Source organism: Falco rusticolus, chromosome 4 (genome assembly GCF_015220075.1).
Source record: "Falco rusticolus isolate bFalRus1 chromosome 4, bFalRus1.pri, whole genome shotgun sequence".
Lineage (NCBI taxonomy): Eukaryota > Metazoa > Chordata > Aves > Falconiformes > Falconidae > Falco > Falco rusticolus.
In genome coordinates, this window is record NC_051190.1 from 82,009,139 (window position 1) to 82,028,483 (window position 19,345).

Below are 19,345 nucleotides of genomic sequence, written 5' to 3' on the forward strand. Positions count from 1 at the left end.
TCAGGATGCTATGATCAGAAAGACTGGCACTTAGGCATCTAATGTAAACCATACTGCTTACTGAAATCTTATTTCCATACAGATATACATGTCAAAAGCAGAACAAATCTCTCAAGATCATTCAAAGGGCAGAGGATTTACCGTGATTTTACCCTGTAGACTCAGTCAATGCAGTAAAATTTGGTGTAGAATTAACAATTTTAGTTTGCACTGAGAATAATATTCCTGAAGTGTCAGATTACAGCATCATAAATAATGATTGTACACTAAAATCTAATCAGTATAACATCATGCTGTCTTTTACAAAATAACATATTTAATGGTCATCATACTGTAAATGTAGTGTATTAACCTAGTGGGTTATAGAGAATTCACAGAGTTATTCACAGTTATGGAGAGAAAAGAAATTCAGAAGAAAAAATTGAATTCTTCTTTAAAAAAAAATATCTGTCTCAAAATAGCTAACAGCTGTAACCTGTTTCAAAGTTTAACATAGTAGTCGATTTAATTTTAAAATCCTTAAAAGTACTGCAAGCACAATTTGAAAAATAACTAATAAATAAATAAATAAAATAATCAAAGGTGAAATTCATGGCTTGACTGTAGAATAACACCAGGCCTGCAATTAAAAGTTGCTGTGGCTCATGTACGGGGACTGACAGCATACTGTAGGACTACACCGTGGCTCATTGACCTTGTTAGTATTTAGCATTCAAAGCCACTGTCAATATCGCATTCACCTGAGTCGGACCTGGGGGCTGCAATACTTTGGTTTCAATTAGCGTTCCAAAGCTCTCTGTTGAGCAAATCACAGATACAATTTATTTCTTCCTGAACTAGGTATCATTCCCTGAATTTAGATTTTATTTGACAATACTCCTATTTTCCATTTCTTCTGGCACTGTAATTCTGACTTTACTTCTATTGTGCCACTACTGAACCAAGTGGCAAACACTTTCTGCAATGATCCAGGTTATATAAACAATTTCTACTAAAGTTAGGAGGGGCCTTGTAATCCTTTGAAAGTTAGAGATAACTACATTTCACTATTGAGCCAGCATCTCCTATGCTGAACTTTCCTGTATCATTGTCTGACATAACATAGAATATGCACTTCTGTTTTTCTTTCTAAAATAAACCAGTTTTACTCAGTCATTTTCAATTTGACTTTGGATATACTGCAAACAAATTAGTCCTGACAAACTAATAGAGATTGGGCCAATGTTTGGATGTGACACCGCTAAGGAAATCTATCTTGCAAGAAGGAAATTTAACAGCTGCTTCTGGAGGAAGCATCTTTATCACTGAGTCAGAGAGGAACCAACTGCTTAGCATAATTTTAAAGGCAGCTCCTCTGTTACAGGCACCATCATTCAGTTGATGTGTAAAAACCATTTATAAATATTAGCGATCATCTGGCATTTTTCAAAAGAACAGGAAAGTTAATCCCGTTTCCTGACTGAGTTCTGCCTTGCATAATTACATTCTGACTACCTAAGTTCCCCTGCAATTTCAGTTAATTACAGTATTATTCTTACTTCCTGTCCTAAAGTTATTTGTGTAGTAACCATATCCTACTAGAGTGGAAGATGAAGTAAGCTCTGTGAATTATTTTGATTAATGTGTAAAATGTTGTGCTATCACCTCACACAAAAGACACTACATATTAGGTATTATTCCCAGCTAAGAAAATGTGTGAAACTTTTCAGCAATTATATTAACACCCAGTAGCGCACCTCTCAAGGGATGCTTGTATTACTCAACTAATAGATACGAATCTGTATGTAACTAAAAAATATTACTACAGCCTTTTATTGAACATAATCAAATGAAAAATCTGATATATCTCTAAAGAGATAAAAAAATATACAACCCCCCCATACAGAATATACCTAAAAATATAGTCCTCTAGCACTGCCTTTTCATTTTCCTTTGTAACAGAGAGTAGAGGACAATTTCCCCCAACTCATCCACTAAAACCTACTATTGCCAGTTCTACACATTGAAAAATCTTTATACTTGCTTGACAATCACAAGGTTTTGAAGCATAACTAATTGGGAAGTGACTAGAGTATTTTCAGCAGACCAGAGAGGGCTGATCAAACTGCCATAGTTTCATTTTAGCTTTATACAAAACCAGAGGATTTCTTAGTGCCTCATATAAAAAGAGTACTTCATTTTTGGTGCAAACTCTCATTTTGTAACGAACAGCAGAACTTCTGCAGGCTTCAATAGGACAAAGCTTTATCCCTCAACTTTTTCATGCAGTAGCCATAAATCTATACATCATAAATTTCCTCCCTCAGCCTCAGACCACTCCTCTTAAACTCATCCTGACTCCACATACATTCCTCCACACTGCTCCAATGCCTACTGTTTTCTGTCACATTCCTCGGCTCCATCCAGCCCTCCCCACACTCTCCCCCGCATCCAGCAGCGCTTCCCTGTCCCACTCATACAGGCCGACCCACTCATACAGGCCGACCCACAGCATTTTCCTATCTGAATGTACCCAACTTTGCCTGCCCCAGCCTTCTCCTTCTATACAGTTATTGTTGTGGTATCTAAAATTTCTCTTAGTGCTTCAACTGCTGTAGTCTAGACCCTTTCCATTATTATAAAAATGATTTCACTTCTCCAAGATGCAGAACAAAACCAAGTAAATGAGTCCTATAAGCACAAAAAACAAAGCCGAAGAAAAATAATCTCAGCAAAACCAACATTGCAAATAAAGTTATTGAGACAGACAATAATATTGCAAGACCTGGCAACACATGCATATAAGCCACCACAACATGCCTGAAAAACAAAAGTTTGACTAGCAAATCTGAACTATGTGTTTTGTCACTGCTGTCCTGCCCACCCCCTCCCCACATGAGGAAACCACAGCCATAAGTGGGAAGAACAGGTGGGTGGCACAGTCCAGAACCTCTGCCTTCCCAGGGGGTTGTGGTGCCCACCATAACCACAGTGATGGACCAGCTTCCATCAGGGCAGCTTCCGAGTGCCAGCTCATCACTCAACCTTTAGCTGAAGGGGTTTTTTTTCCCCAAGGCCTGGCAATTTATTCTGTCACGAGGAGCAGCAGCTGCCCTAGGAGCAGGGATGGCCTCCCAGGACCAGGATTATACCACTTCTTTATACGTATAGATATATACACCACTGCAACTACATCGCTTCTTTTTCATGGTCACTCTTCATCCCTTTACCTTGTTCTCTCTTCTTAACCACTTCCCTTCTCTCTCTATAAGCAAATACTTGTCACAGTATGTGCTGCATCTGGTGATACCTCCACACTTTCTTTGCACCTTTTAACATTCTCCCTTGTCCCGAGTACGTGACACTTCCAAGCAATGTTTTGAGGATTAAACTGAAATTAAAACAAGCTATTTCTATACACTTGCAATGGCTGATCTTCAGGTCATGCTCCAGACCCTATTTGTTTTCATACACAACTGGGAAAAAACAAGTCAGTCATTGAAGAAATTGGGTGTTGGACAGCCTGTGTCTTTGAGACAAGGATTTCTGGAAGCTCTCTAATTTTTCTGAGGAAGAGACTGGACTTCTGTAATTATATGGTTATTATGTCTTTTAATGAATTTACACACTGGCAGAATGGGAATACAAAAACAAGTCTACATGAACACAACAAACAAAAAACCCTTCAAGGCTGTTTCCATTTACAATTACAGGCCATGCCATTTAAGGGAGTTTGCAAGGCTCGAACATGTTGCAACACTGCCAGCCCAGGAAAAGGATAACCCTGTGTAAAAGCCTTTTTCTCTTTTGGAAGAGAGGAAAAAAAAAAAAAAAAAAGGGTTCACTTTTGACATGCTTGTTTTGGAGCTCCTAAAGGAGTAAGGAGTTCACATAACTGAGTTCATCACCTCCCATGCACTGGGGCAGGCTCCAGCCCTCACTGCCTCTCTGGGGCCCTGCAGGCCATGGGAGATCTTTAGCCCAAGGAAGGAGAGAAAGATCTGGCAAGTAACAACACCTACGTGCTGGAAGGCGCCTCCTCTGCATCGCTGCTAGTCTGGTGGCAAGACCCTCTTATCCCTCATCAGCAGAGGAAAATCCCTTCCACATTAAGTACAATTATAGGTGAAAATTGGCTGCCAATTCTTGAAAATCTGTCCCTTTAAGTTTTAAGGGAGCTGGTTTCCTTTTCAATTTTAAATATATCTCACCCATATGGGAATAATACACAATCAAATCCAATATTTTTCCTACTGCCTAGCAGCTAAGTTATTTACTTGACTTTTACAAGATTTTTCTTTCCTCTTCCCAAGTTTGAGAGCAAGCACAAGCTGAGATGAGCTGTGCTGCTCTATGAGCAGGCAGCCGCTTCCAACAACTTATTTGAAAAGAAGCAGATCTGTATGTTAGGTGGGAAAGGGAGAGACAGCGTAGGCGGGTGAAAGAGGGGAAAAAGTCAAGGTTTGAAATTTTTGTTGTCGTAAATAAGGAGCTTGAAACATGGGAACAGAAAATAGGAAACTTTTGAAGGCTCGACACACCTATTTCCTACTGCTGGAAAATTAAGACAGTTCCATAAGCTGCATCTCCCCTACCTAAATTAAAAACAATGCACAAAGGGTGTTAAGTTAGCCACACAGACATAATGGGTATTGAAAAAATCCCACTTGTGTGCAGTGCAAATTTGCATGTGCAACCTGCATCTGTTTTTAAGACGCTAGATGGAAGGCAAAACAGAATTTTTCTCTGAACCCCTTTTTTTTCCCAAAAAAGTTGTAGAAATAAAAATTTAACATGTTTACTATTTACAACTTCCTTCTCAGAAGACACAGGTAGAGCATTCATGCCTTCCAAAATGTAACCTTACACATCTGGCCTGCAAACATCTGGATATTTATCTTCACTCATCATTTCCTTCGGTAAGTCCAAAAACTGTCAGTTATTTCAGCTGAGATTCAGCCCAGGGGAGTAAAAAAAAAAAAAGTTACATCCTTCTTTTGTCCAGGTTTTATAAACTGCTTTTTACCTTTTCCCTGGGATATCAGTAAGTATAAAAATAAGCAGTCTGGATTCCTTTGACTGTAGTTTTTATTCTGTGAATATGTACTTCTGAAGCCACAGGGAGCATACATATGCAATTGTATTTATTACACAGTTATATCTGCAATACATGCAAAATATCATACATCTTTAAACAGGCTTTTTTTTAATTTTAAAGTGTTACATATATCCAGAAGAAACCATTCAAATCAGAATACAGACTGATTTGTGAATAAATTATATAGCAAAACTTATGCCAATTAAACTTCAGATTTGGGATAGTTACAAATCAAAATCAATTAATTTAAAATAAAATAACCTTCTTTGTAGAGTTGTTTTAATGGAAGCACTGCCTTTGGACTGGAGGAACCAGCCTGAGGAGGTCACCCCTGAGTTTGTCCCTTGCTCTGCCACTGTTCTAGAAGTCTCTTCATCTGCCTGTGCTCTCCTTCCCCTATTTTAGAGAGGCATAATGACACTTATCTCCTTTGCAAAACACTCTGAAGTTTAATTATGGGGGGAATAAAACCAAAAACCGCTCTAAGAGACTCAGATGTTATTACCAAAGATACATATTTCTGTAATCATTTCTGAATCTATCTAAATATGAGTTTAGTTTTTCTTGCTATTCAGTAATTTGAAGCTACTGCTGACTTTAAATTTTCCAAATCACCAACCTGGTATCCAATCTGAATTGCTTAGCAAAACGTTTTGGACAAGAATTCAAATTATGCAACGAGGTTTTTTTAAGTCTGTTGTTCAACTGAGGTCGCATTCACTTTTCCTTTGTTATTTCTTTAAACCAGCTTCATGCTTTCTAGCTTCACTCTGCTTGGTGAAGTGGAAGTGCTCTTAGAAGAGAGGTTAACTTGAAAATCATACCATATTTAAAGACAAAAGAGCATAAATTAATATTACAGCTTCTTAAAATTCTATCATTTAGAATGTATTTATTTTATGTGTACTGTGGGCACTTTGCACGCTGCCATTTGTCCCATAGGAATGCCACAAAGCATTCATGACTCAGATTCATTTTAACCATATGGTACAAAGGAAGCTACTAATGATATAACAAGGTTACAGACTTAGCTCTGCATTTCTCTATACTACTTCTAGATTTATTTTTCAACTTTAAATCAACAAATGAAATTCATGTTTAAGTACCACAACAACATTTATAATTTAAAAGAATTAAAATTTCATGTTAGAATGAGTGGATAAGAGCAATCAGAAAAGCAAAGCCACAAATAGTGGGAAAGACTTGAGAGTTGGCTTTGACAGGTTTGCTCATTCCTGCCTCACATCATTTCTAAGCAACAAACAATGCAGGAACAGTTTCTTTTTTTAATTACTTATTTATTTTGTTTCTTTTTTTAGACAGAAGGTAATTTCCAGTCAAGAGTATAATAATTAAAAGGTAGTTTTGAGTAAGAAACACTTTTTATTTTTGTATCTGTAGCACACTATAGGTTACCTTACTGAAGAAAAATGAGATTTTATGACTACAAACTTTTTAGGATCTGAGCATCCATATGTGTTAATAGGAACTATAATTTAAAATGAAATTAAATAAAAACACAAAAGCATGTAAAATATATGATGCACATATAAAGCATCTACTTTCCTTACACCACTGTGCTGTAAAATCAAAAGAAAAAACTTACCTTTTTCTGTCTCACTTTAATAGGCCAGTTTCCAGTTGATGGAAGGCATGAACCTGACATCACTGATGTCTGAAATGATTCCTTGTGAAAACATGTCGCATGGCATAGTGTTATTACAGTCTGAGATTCTGCACTCCCCTTTTTATACTGAGCAATAGTTTTGCCACTGCTGAACTTGCAACTATAAAATGGCAAGGTATGCTTAGAACAGTGATATGAGTGGAATATGATCATTAAATAGAAAGAAATTCTTCTAATTGTATTAAAAGTAGCAAGGGAGAATCTCACCCATGTTTACAAATTGCGTGTCCAGGTTGCTCTGCATTCTCTGAAGCAATACCCCCCCCCCCCCCCCCCCATTTTCCTAGTAAGTCTGCGTAATGACTGCCACTTACTTGTCCTCATCAGAGAGGCTGAACGTTGTTTCATTTTTTTTCAGAGGAAAAGTTTGTAAGAGTTTCTGGAAAGTTAGTAACTAGATAGATTCGAGAGTCCTCATGGACCCTACAAAACCTTGGACTTCCCCATGCATGCATACCAATATGACTTAAATAGTCACAATTTTTGGTTGCCATCAACAGAAAGACATTTTCACAATGCTTCGGTTTGCATTTAGCTCTCAAAATAATTTGCAGAGGCCAACATCCAGTGCCCAAATCCAAGTGCTTTAAAAAACCCAGCTATAAATACTATAACAGCTGAGTGATTCTTATTTAGGATACCTGTCTTTCATACAGCTTTATACAAGAGAACATTGCAGATATCTTCTTGCAACAGGATATTTACATTCTATTTAGAGCGTATCTTCATTAAGATTTAAAAAAGTAATTTTACTTTTAAAATATTTAACCTTGCTGAATTTATTCAGGTTTGACAATTACTAATTCTTGAGAAAAACTAATGGAGAAATACTGTAGGTTATTTAAATACCTGTGGTTGGGAAAAAAGAAAAGTTATGCCAAAAAAGGATTTACTGATAATTTTAGCTATTAAAAAGAGGGGGGAAAAGGCAAAAAAACTGGCTAGCAATTTTTATTGTTACATCTTCCACCAGCATGCTATCAGTTTAGATAGAGTGTGATGTGGAAAACATCGCCATTCCTACACTTAAAAAGCATTTTTGGCAGTTTAAATACTTTAATTAAGGCAATAAAGATGCATTGAAGGAAACATACATGCAAAGAACATTGTCCAGACACAATAATATTTTGTCTGCTCCACACACACTTTAAATATTAATTGCCAATCTTGAAATGTATAATAAAGTATTTTAAATGGTAATGGCCTCACTAGATTTTTAGCAAGCAAGGGAAACTATTACAGACATCCAGCTTCTAGAAATCTGAGTAATATCCTGAAAGGAACAGCTTGCCACTTGGGGGCTGGGGTGGAATGCACTTCTAGTCTGCTTTAAAAAGTAATTTTAAATTTCTTACTCAAAGAAAAAAAAAAAAAGCTTTTTCAAATTTGCAAATAATCATGTGCCTATTCTTTGCAAGGAGTGCACATCAGTCAGTAAAACTGAGGGTGTAATTAGCAAAGCACAATCTTTTTCTTAACTTATTTTTTTTTAAATTTTAGCTAATTCTGAAATGATCAATTGTACACACTGGGAAATATTTCAGTCACAACTTAATACCACATATAATTTAAAAAATGTCTGTGTATACATGCATAAGATACACATGTAATTATGGATACACACTATTTAAATTACAGAAAAAATTGCAAAAAGAGCATGAAATAAATGGAAAGAGCAATGGTATTTCTGATACATCCTTAGTCCTAATACTCCAGAAATGAGAGTTTTAACAATATCCTGCTGAAGAACAGAAGTGCAAGCCCAAGCCCTTCAGAACGGCCCATCTCCCCAGAAGGAGAGCTGCGTCCATGTCCCTGCTCCACATCCCCCAGCCACAGAACTGCACACATGCCCCAGGAGCCACCTTACCTTTCCCTGCAGGTAGACTGTGAAGGTGCTCCAAAGCTAAATTCTGGACAGTTTGAGAAGTGTTTGAAAAGAAAATTCAAAACAGCTCTTTGAAACTACGAAATACTATAGGTCTTCACAATGACTATTAAGTAAAGCGCTGCTTCAGAGGCAGGGATGCAGAGAGACAGCATGTGCATTTCTTTCTCCATGCTAAAATTATACAGACTGAAAAACAGAGCAATAATGATCAGGCAACTTTTACTAGCACAGCAGGAGAAAAACAACTTTTTTTTTGTAACAGAAAAAGCACAAGCATTTCAGTGGGCCATCTGTTTTAACAATGCCTTTTACATCTCTAGGCCTCTGCTTCTACTTTAAAACTTAAGTGACAAAAAGTAGTTACCCCTGCTGCTGTTTGCTGAATTACATGACGTGTGCTTTTACTCTAAATCGAATTCCTTACAATCACTTTTTCATATCACAAATTTAAAACTGTCACTACATTTGCTACTTTTCATTGATAACCTACTAATTCCAAGAGATTGGCAAAACATGGAAGGGGCATAAAAATGAACCTCGCCCATCTTCAAACATCCCTCCAGTCTAGGACAAAGCCCTACAGCAAGACAGTCTGCAAAGCTGCTGTATCCAAAACTGACATCTCCAAAGTAATTAAAATTGGTTTAGGAAAAAAATGTGTTTAAAATGAGCCTGAACGAAGTGATCTGTGTGCAGCTTATTCAGGAAATAGGTATTAGTGAGCATTTTTATGTTTCTAAGTAAGAAGCCTTTAGCTGAAATAAGTAACATGGCTTAAAATTAGGTCAAGAGAAAAAAGAATATATATTCTCAGGTGGGTTTTCACTTACTCTAAATATAAGTTTCAAAAAAAGAATAAAAGACAGACATAGCTGCACTGCTTTTCTAGAACTTGGAAGTAGTTAAACTTCCAAACGTACAGTCTCTCTCTTCAACTTACGAAGTTACCTGATTGAAGGTGGTTCTAAAACATTTAGGAGGTCAAATAGTGTGTAATGGAACTATTTCAGATCTTTTTTTCAGGTAAAGCCCCGTATCTTCACACTATTGCAGAAGAATTAGTTTCTCCACTCCCACATGCACTAACTGCAAAAAGGTTCACTTTAAAACTTGGATAATTCATATTTTACTTTATGTTCTATAACACCTTAAGAAGTACAAGTGTTATGCACCATTTCATTGGTTTTCAGCAGCACACTTGGAAAAGCATGTCAAATGAACTGTTTCTCTGCATAGTGAGTTAGATGCTTTCATACTCATGTCTCCACTCAAGACTAAAAAGGGAGTGATTTTTTTCCCGGTTAAAATGCACATGCACAGACTAGAGGGCAGCAATAGCCAAGGATACAAATGTGTGAAGACAGTTGACTTTTTGAATGTTCAATCCATGCTAATTTATAGCAAAATTTCTTCTCCCACTTCATCCCATAAGATACTGTTTTAAGTTGTTCATGTGCAGTGATGCTTCTGTCAGATTAGTTTAATAGTCAGGAGCATGACTGTAATCACAACAGCCATGTGTGCAATGTGTGGGTTTCTTCATTACATCCACCTGCTCAGTCCATATACTGTGAATGTTTCCTGGTATCTCAGAAGACAGTCATTTCACAAATGCCTTTTTTAATTCATTTCAAGCTTGAGAAATTTTAGGTTTTACCACCTTAAAGAAAATTTTAAGTGAAAAAAAAAAGTGACTTTTTCCCACAGCTTTGAATATTTAAGGATATTTATTCTACATTTTCTAATGTTTTATTTTAAAAGCATGTTACAAACTTGATTTTGTGCAAGCTGATCCAGAGCGTTTTCCCCAGTCTGTGCACTCAGGAACAATCCAGGCACTGCAGGTAGGAAAAAGATGAAACTCTACCCTCCAAACACCCATAATAGGTACCTCTAGCAAATGCATGTCTACATATAGAGCCTCAAGAATGCCAATGTTTTATGTAAACCCTCAAAGCAGGATTTGCGTGATACTTAAGAGGAATATTAACTGTGCTGGCCCCTTTTCCCAATCATAAGAAAAGATGACTAGCAAGGAAAACGGAGGAATATGGTTTCTTTTTCACTTTGTACTGGGGAGCTTGCCAGGCCTCTTCATGGTGGAAGCCTGAGAAAAGATAAACAGTGCTGAGAGGAGATGGAATTACCACCTGAATGCTTGGTATAAGAAGTGTCATAATAGTGTCAGCTCACGCTTTCAGGAATGCATATGTCATGATATTTAAAAGATATATTGGTATATCAGAAAATTTCAAAAAGATTGCTTTCATACACATATGAAGCCCTAATAACAACCACAGAGGTCCACCTCTCCCAGTATCCTGCCACAAAGAAAAGCAATTACCAGGTATTTACAGAAAACCTATAAAAATCATGGCAAGTGTATACTGACTTTTCTGCTGGTATCCTTCTATCATAAAAAAAAAAAAATAAGCTGCTTATGTCTTGAACTATATTTTGAACTCAGATCATGCAGCTTAATTCCTCACCTATAGCAATGAGACATGTCCTGTCCTCTGCTACATCATATTCCCACTCTGAGGCAGTAGCTCTAAAGAGCCAAAAATCCATGGCCAAACACTTTGTCTGCCATACAACTTCTTGGCAGATTGGTTGTCATCATAATTCTTAATAACCTCTGGCATTTCACATATTTAGAAAATCTGTTCACCTGTAAATGTCTTTTGGATATTCAGAAATTAAAATTAAGTGAGAACGCTCTAGTGGCTTTCCTCTTATTTCCATCTTCCAAGCTCTTCGTGTTACGGAGATTTTTCAGAAAGTCACTTATCTCACAGCTTCTAAAGTAAAACAGAAGGGGCTTGTTATCTCTGTATGTGCCACAATAAATTTAACAGACTAAATGAGTCAACCTCACTTCATATCAGGACATTATTCTTGCCAGTATACAAGAAATCAGTCTTTCAAACAACAGGAACTTATTACGAACAATAACAACCTGAAAACAATACAAGAAGGCTCCTATAATTTTATGGGACCCTAGACCACTCCACGTCAGGAAGCCTCATTGCAGCTGAGGTAGTTTTCAGGTGAACTTTCTCAACCAAAATATATATTTACATTTCAAAACGAATTGCAACATTTTGGTTTGCTTAGATAGACGGTGGTCTTCTACAAATTTAGTGTCCTCTCAGAAAATTAAATGACACTTGGTAAAGGAGCACCTCTTATTTCTGAAAAGTCAGAGAAAGGTAAAAGATACAGGTATAAAAACAAGCATACAGAAATAACAAATGGTGTCGTTTATTTACAGTGGACTTGGAAGGCAGGGAATGAATCATAATCACATGAACTCTATTTATTTTCAATTCATGTTATGCTGTCTGCAGGTATTATACTAGAATCATTCAGAAGATAGAACAGAAAATATGACAACCAGCTATTGCTTTTGCTATTTTTGTGAGGCAAGCAGAGTCAGCATTTTAATATCCTGCTCTCCCAAGCCTGTTTAAAAAAAATAAGAAAAAACACCTGACAGAATGGCAAAAAATGTTTTCTCTAAAATTCACAAGAAGAGAATATATTTCTCTTAATCACTGGGTATCAATTCCCTTTGCAATCAACACAAGCTGTGACACGAGAAAGAGCAGAGCCTCACTCAGGCACTTGACAGTTCCCAAAGTTTTCTATCTTTCACTGGGGTGGAATTAAATTTGTTTCACGCTGGATAATCAATATAGTACTGAATTTCTGGTCAGATAAGAGAGTGCAAGGACAAGCCTAAAAACCCACCAGCACACAACCCTCTCCCTGTGCCCCTCAGATGGAGTCTTTGGCATGTAAAAGAACATTGTCATTTACCATATTTCTAGGGGAATACAGATCTTCCCAAAAAGAAAACTTTGTGTCTCTGACCATATTGCCAGTAACAAAAGTCAGACATAATTTTATTATAATGACTTTCCCATAAATCTGAAATACTTTAAATCCAAGATTATATCAATATACTATCAATTCTTAATATAAAATCCGCTGAACAAGTCCATTCTAATATACCAACTTCAGACAAATACATTATAAAATGCAGATGAAAGGAGCACTTCAAAGGCAGGAATGGGTCAGATAAATAAAGATAGCACTATCATATGATTCCAATGCAACCTCCCAAAATGAGCAGTAAATGTAGATGGTGAAGAGACTGTGAGCCCTGCTGTCTTCACAGGCTTGCAAGTTCAAACTTATCTCCTCGTTCCGCATCAGCATTGCACTGGTGTCCAGAGCGATAATATCAGGATTATTATTGCAGACTACGTATATTGTTAGCAGAAAGAACAGGACTGGGGTTTACTGTTGCCTATTCCAGTCATTTTAACGGCATGAATCTTGAGATGCTACCTGCCTCGATTTGTCCATTCTGGGTCCTTATAAAAGAGTGAGTTACCTGCCTGTGCACTACCGACCGAGAAAATTCTCTCTGCTCTCTCTGAAGTCTCCAAGTTTCCCACAGATTCTGTGCTAGCCAGTCTGGCTTATGTTGCTTATGTCCTCGACCACAGCTAAGTTGACACCATGACTACTGAACTGAGCCAAATTGTTTAGGAAACTCAACACAGCTCTGTTCTTCAACATGGACTGTTTCAGTGACCTCAGGCACACAGTCGTGGTGCAGGAGGTTTTTTCCAGAACCGAGTGGGTGGCAAACTGCATCATGGTGTAGGAAAGAGCAGCCAGAAACTTCTGAAGTCAGCTCTGCTGCCGAAGAAGTTGTTCTATGAAACTGTAAGAAAAGATGCTTACTGGGAGAAAAGTAAGAAGCAATGTAGGCCATGAACAGGGAAACCCACTTTTTAAAATTATACAAAACAGAATATGAGAAGTTCACAAAGCTTCGGATTATTGGAAATCTTAGAAAGAAAACCTCCTCAATATCCTCAGCTGAGACATTCTGCCACATACCTGAGGCATGGCCTTTTGAGGGACAAAACTGAAATGAGTTTTCAGGTTTTCTTCTTCGACTTCTGACCCTTCAGAAGCTGGCTTTGGCCAAAATATCGGTCCTGTGGGGTGGGAGAATCTGTGGAACTTGGAGCCTATTTCTCCACAATATGCCTGGTATAGTAGAAGACTTATTTCTCATCCACCACAAACAAACTCAGAATTATTAAGAGACACGCCATTAACTCAACATTTTATGTAGCAGCTGGGGAATCTGCTGAGGATACGCTTATCAGTTGAGGTCTACTTTATGACCTCTGCACATAACTCAAACCATCAGCTCATATTGGCTCGGCCCGTTGCTGACAGGGACCATGTCACGTATCCCACAGGGCAGCTGGAAGCCACCAGCGGACAATGGGGGCAAGCGGCTGACACGGGCCGCCGCAGCCCTGGCAGAACAATGCAGCTGCTGCGGAGGTCGGCCTGCTGAAGGAAACGCGCTTCTCCCAGGTTGTCTGAGGGGAGGGACGCTGAAGCAATGGAAATTCCCCAGCACTAAAGGAGAACAAAAGAAGAGGTGTTGGAAGCTGCCGTTAAAAAGACACAGGCTCTCTAAATCTGCTGGCTGCCAGACTTGGACAGCTTCTTCCAAGGCCTGAAAGAGGAGAGGAGGGTCCCCTGGCTGACAGAAAATCACACTGCTCTGCAGGATGCAATCCCGCGGGGAGCACAGATTAAAAACTACTCCCTGACACTGAGGACCAGAGTTTTACAGGTCCCCACTGTCCCCTGTTGGGGCACAGGGTTGGGAGCGCAGCCGCTGCCATGGGCTCTGCTCAGACAGGGGGTGCCCCTGGGCCCAGCAGAGACCCCGCACCAGAGCCAGCCGCTCCACAGCCGGGACCTGGGCTCCACACAAGTGCGCCTCTTGTTTTTGCCTGGATCTGGAAGTCTCTAGATTTCCTCCCCTGATTAAAAGGTGTGGCTGCTAAAGAAATTAGTTTACAGAGCCTCCAAATTCCTTACTGCCGTTTTCATGTAGCTGCAACAGGAGTATCTGTGAGGCCAGGGCACGGGGAGGTGTGTGCTGCACCAGGGCTGGGGCTTGGCACTGCTCTGGGATCACCGAATCCCCCTCTCCTGCAAGAGTAACTCTGCAAGGACTCTGCACCTGGAGGGGAAGCTTCAAGGGTAATCCAGATATGATAGATTAAAATAACTGGTAAAAATCCCCCAAACCCACACATATCCTTCCCTGAAAAAAAAAATATATAAAACCAAAACCTGTGATTTTCTACAGCGTTCTTTTCTCCTTAGTACAGCCACAACGGGTGTTTTTACTGAAACAAAGGGAAGAGTTACATTGATTTATAAATTCATTAAAACACCAGGAGAAAAAGCAGTGGCTAACCAAGTACTCCCATTGACTGCAATGGCTGTTGGATCAAGCCCAGAAGAATGCTGGAATAACTGGTGAAACATTTTATTTTCTAACTTTTTAGTGGCTACTGCAAACAATGGAAAATACAAGCACATACTTAGAATAACTCTATCCTTTGCAAAATGAGATCACACCTAAAAATACTTCCTCTTGTTGCTGTATAACTTCAGTTTATGATAATAGCTATTACACACATATAGTGAAGAGGAAAAAATAGCTTCCCAAGTGCTGGGTAAAAACCTGATACTGTATAGTAGAGTTTCTGCTACAGAAGAAACTTTAAAATCTGTAATGACTCAGACGATTTCTTCAAATAGCAGAATGGACAATCCAATTATTGCATGGACAACATGAGATGAGATAAGGTAGTAAAAAGACAGGGCTTCGAATTATCACATTATTGCTTGGGAGACAAGTAAAGCTATGTGTTGATGATTATTATTTTTATCAAAAATAATAAAGTATTAAGATGCAACTGCAAAATGAATCTGAATTTTAGTTTTCCAGTTTGAAACAATTAGCGCTATTATTTACATCCCCACACATAAGCCCACACAGCTTGAATTTCCTGGGATATACATGTGCTATTAATTTTTAACTTTGCTCTGGGATCCAAGCCTGAATTACCAGGCCCTGTCACTTTCTAGTGCAAGGGTGTTTTGTCCGTTTATACCAGAGACTGTTTCAGTGCCCTGGCCTCTCAAAGTGCAAAGGTATTTTTCATGAGTTTACAATTTACTTTTTAAACCCACCTCCTACACTTAAATTTCCTTAACAACTTCCAAAGTGGCCAACTTTCGCAGCTGTGTTGCTGTGCTACAGATTTCATCATTGCTTGACCACAGAAAAAAGCACTGGTTAAACTAAAATCTCCACTTCAAGTGATGTTCTACAATGTTGCATCAGTTCCCTGCTGAGTAGCTCAGACCTAACTGCAAGCAGTATTTCTGTAATCTGGAGAGTAAATTAACATTTATTGAATGCTCAGCACTGACCTTATTAACACAAGAGCAGTATTTTCTTATACGGTTTCCTCAACTCCATTACGTTTAGGCAGAATTGGTTTGGATTTTAATTCTAAAACAGCTAGCAAGATTCATTTCAAAGTGTGCAACCCCCTTTGAACAGAGAAAAACAGACGAGTAAATGCAAAGTTGCTGCACGAACAGAAATACATGCAATTGCTTTAGAGAGCACAGAACTGACCCTGCTCTCTTCTCTGCCAGTGGGAATTCTACCACTGACTCCAGTGAAAGCACAGCCTGGCTAGTGATTTTCCAACACTTGAAGGCAATTATTTTTATTTTAAAATGCAGGAATAGCCTCCTGCTCTGGTCCAGTTCTCAGCCTGAGGCTGTAGCCCTGCCAGCACTGTTAATGTCATTGTTTGCGAAGCATATTCCCAGTCTCGCGTACACCCACGCAGGGCTCCCAGCTCCCGGCCGCGATGTCCCCCCGGCTGCATTGTTCCAGGTCCCCCTGCTTCCTCGCCTCCCGCCCTGTCCCCCCACCATTGTTGTCCCCCTGCACCCACCCTGCATTGTTCTCACGCCTGCCTGCCATCCCCACCCGGGAGGGACCCTTCCTCCCTCCCACTCCCCGCTGCAGCTCAGGCTCCTTTCTTACCTACTTCCATATATTCCGCTGACCTATTGGCATCAAAACATTTTCCCTTTCTGAAAGCACATTACATAAACTATTGTCACTAGATCCCACCGCTTTTGCGAGCTATAGGCAGTCTGGCTTGAGAAGCCCAGACCAAAGCCTCTTAAACAACAAAAAGATTCTTACTTCATCGCTACGGACTTTAGATCAGGCCCAGAATTTGGATTGATAGAAGTGTTACTGTATTTTCAGATAGGATATACAAGGCTAGAACAAAAATATGATGTCAGTATAGAACAGAAATATGTAATAAGACACAGGCACACAGGGATCGATATTATTACATCTTCAAATATATGTGTACAGAAATGAGTGGATGATTTACATGGGCTTCCACTGTTACAATAAATAAAAGTTAAATCCTTTCTAAGCTGTGCATTTTCTCTTCCATGTATAAAAGCTAAAAGGGATAAAAACATACTTCTAAAAAAACAAGGCAAGACTTGCATTTATGTAGTCAAGTGTTAATTGCAGACAGGATTTCTAACATGACTTATTCATACATATATACCTATGCCCATAGATATATAAAGTATAGAAAAAATTTTATTCATTTACCAATTAAACAATGATTGAATAATTAAAAATATATTTTAAAACACATTAAGTTAGTCAGCTGTCCTTTCATTATTTTGGCCACCCTTCTTTTTATTACTCTCCATTTTGTACATCCATTAGATTATTTTGAAATACTTATCTATATACTATGCTGCATTTTTCATACAGGCGTGTAGGGATACTAACCCTTAATTTTTATGTACTCCCTATTTTTTCCCTGATACTTTACTTTCACTGTGGTACTGCTTTCAAATTGATACTCTTTTCACATAACCACGTTTATTATACAGATCATGATGTATAAACTGTTTTCCATGCTCAAAGTAAAAGTGAGTTTCTGCTAACCCTTGAGAAGAAAAGCAACTATGTATGCTTATAGTAGTTTAAGTATAGAAACAAAACTAAATACCTCACTTTATTAATAAATAATTCATATAATTTTTATTTTAATACATTAAGAGCTTGTTAAATCTTACCATGGCTTATGCGATGAAAGCAGTAGTATGCAAAGTCCACTCCCAGAAGTGTCAAATACCATGTCCATGGCGAGTCCCAGGGCAGTTCAAAGAGTCTGTACTTATCCCATATATAGATATAACTAATTAAGTCAACACTTCTGAATAAAACACTGAAACAGAGATCCAAAATGTTTTATCAATAATTTTGTCAACTTTAATTACATAATATTTTTACTCTATACTTACCATTTATCAGATGGGAGTCTTTTTGTAACACATATAAAGCCAGTCTCCAAGTTCTGCAACCTCTGTCAAGTACTACTATTGACTTCAGTGGAACCTTTGCTTAAGATCTACAAGGTTTTTAAACTGACCCTACCTGCTCATCACTTATGTTGCAGCATGCTCAAAGGCTGAAGCACCCCAGTGCTCTGCAGGTATTATTGTGTTCCTGTTCTTCCAAGATCTGGAGGAAAGCCATCCCTGCTAATTTACAAGGTAGAGGTGACTGAAGTATAGCAGCATTTATGCTCAAATACTAATGTATGACATTAAAATACCATGACTATTTCCACTGTAAGGAAGGGCATGGATGGTGACAGGACTTTTGGAAGCCACGAGATATTCAATCTGCTCTGCATATCACTTCACTTTAAAAGGGGATAAACACAGCAGGAGGAGACAAAGCCCAATGCCTTCAAAAAGAAGGGAAAGGGCAATTGATAGAGAAAAATGGCAGGACTGCCAGAAAGGGGGAGAAAACCCATGAATTTGCAAAGGCGGAAAAGCCACCAAACAGCAGTTTTTATTGCTGCTCAGTTCCTGGCTAACAAGGAGTGATCAACTACCCCCGACCTAACACAGATGAATGCTAACACCAGGAGAAGGAGAAAGTAGCTCTGGGATGGGCAGGCCAGATCCACTGGTAATTCTCCACAGCTGTTTAGGTTAATACAAATTTAGGTTGCCAAGATCACACACTCCCCACAGTGCCCCACCACCTCCCACCTTGTTTCACTGATTCAGAGAGGGATCTGCCTCCAAATTGCTTTGGTTTTGCTGGTTGAGTTTTTGTACAGATTGGGATGTGTTAGCCCCAGTGTGACAGAAATGAGAGGCTGTGGACACTGGGGTGGCTCAAGTGACAATTGGCTTAGGTAGCTGAAATGGTGCCTCAGCTGTAGGTTGATGCATATTTAAACTGGCATTTTTGAGGAAGAGAGTTGTCCACAGCATGATCTGCAGCAGCCTCCTTGCACGCCCTCCCACTACCCTCCTTTGCCGTTTTGTGTTTGTGGGACTGTGGTGAACTGAACTGGAGCTGCCTCTGAAAATCAGCATGCAGAAAAAGAGTAGGGAAAAATACTAATTGTAGGAAAATCACACATATTCTTTTTTATGTATCAATGGATTAAAGGTACCTCAGTTTAGGGCCTAAGAGCCAGAAATAAGATTATCATTAGCACCATCACCTACACACAATAAAAACTAATCTAGTTCTTAGATGTTTTGCTGTTGGTATATTTTTGGGAGAGGGTGGCAGTATTATCAGCAGAACAATGCCTTTGTGCAAAGTTGTGAAAGACTTTAGAAATCTGTAAATCATATTGATGGTTGAAGGAAGACTAAGGGATTCAAATTCAGAGAACTACAAATGGGGATAGCAAAT

The 19,345-nt window shown here is 38.7% G+C and overlaps 1 protein-coding gene across 2 annotated transcripts in view; it reads right to left on the reverse strand.

Moving 5' to 3' along the window:
• AGMO (alkylglycerol monooxygenase) overlaps window positions 1-19,345 on the reverse strand; it is a 192,207-nt gene that overhangs the window by 154,205 nt on the left and 18,657 nt on the right. Inside the window, exon 3 of one of the 2 annotated variants that reach the window (XM_037384704.1) lies at window positions 17,695-17,789. In XM_037384704.1, the coding sequence (XP_037240601.1) occupies window positions 17,695-17,789 (95 nt within the window). Of the gene's footprint in view, window positions 1-17,694; window positions 17,847-19,345 lie in introns of both variants that reach the window. The other variant, XM_037384703.1, reaches the window with a different exon arrangement.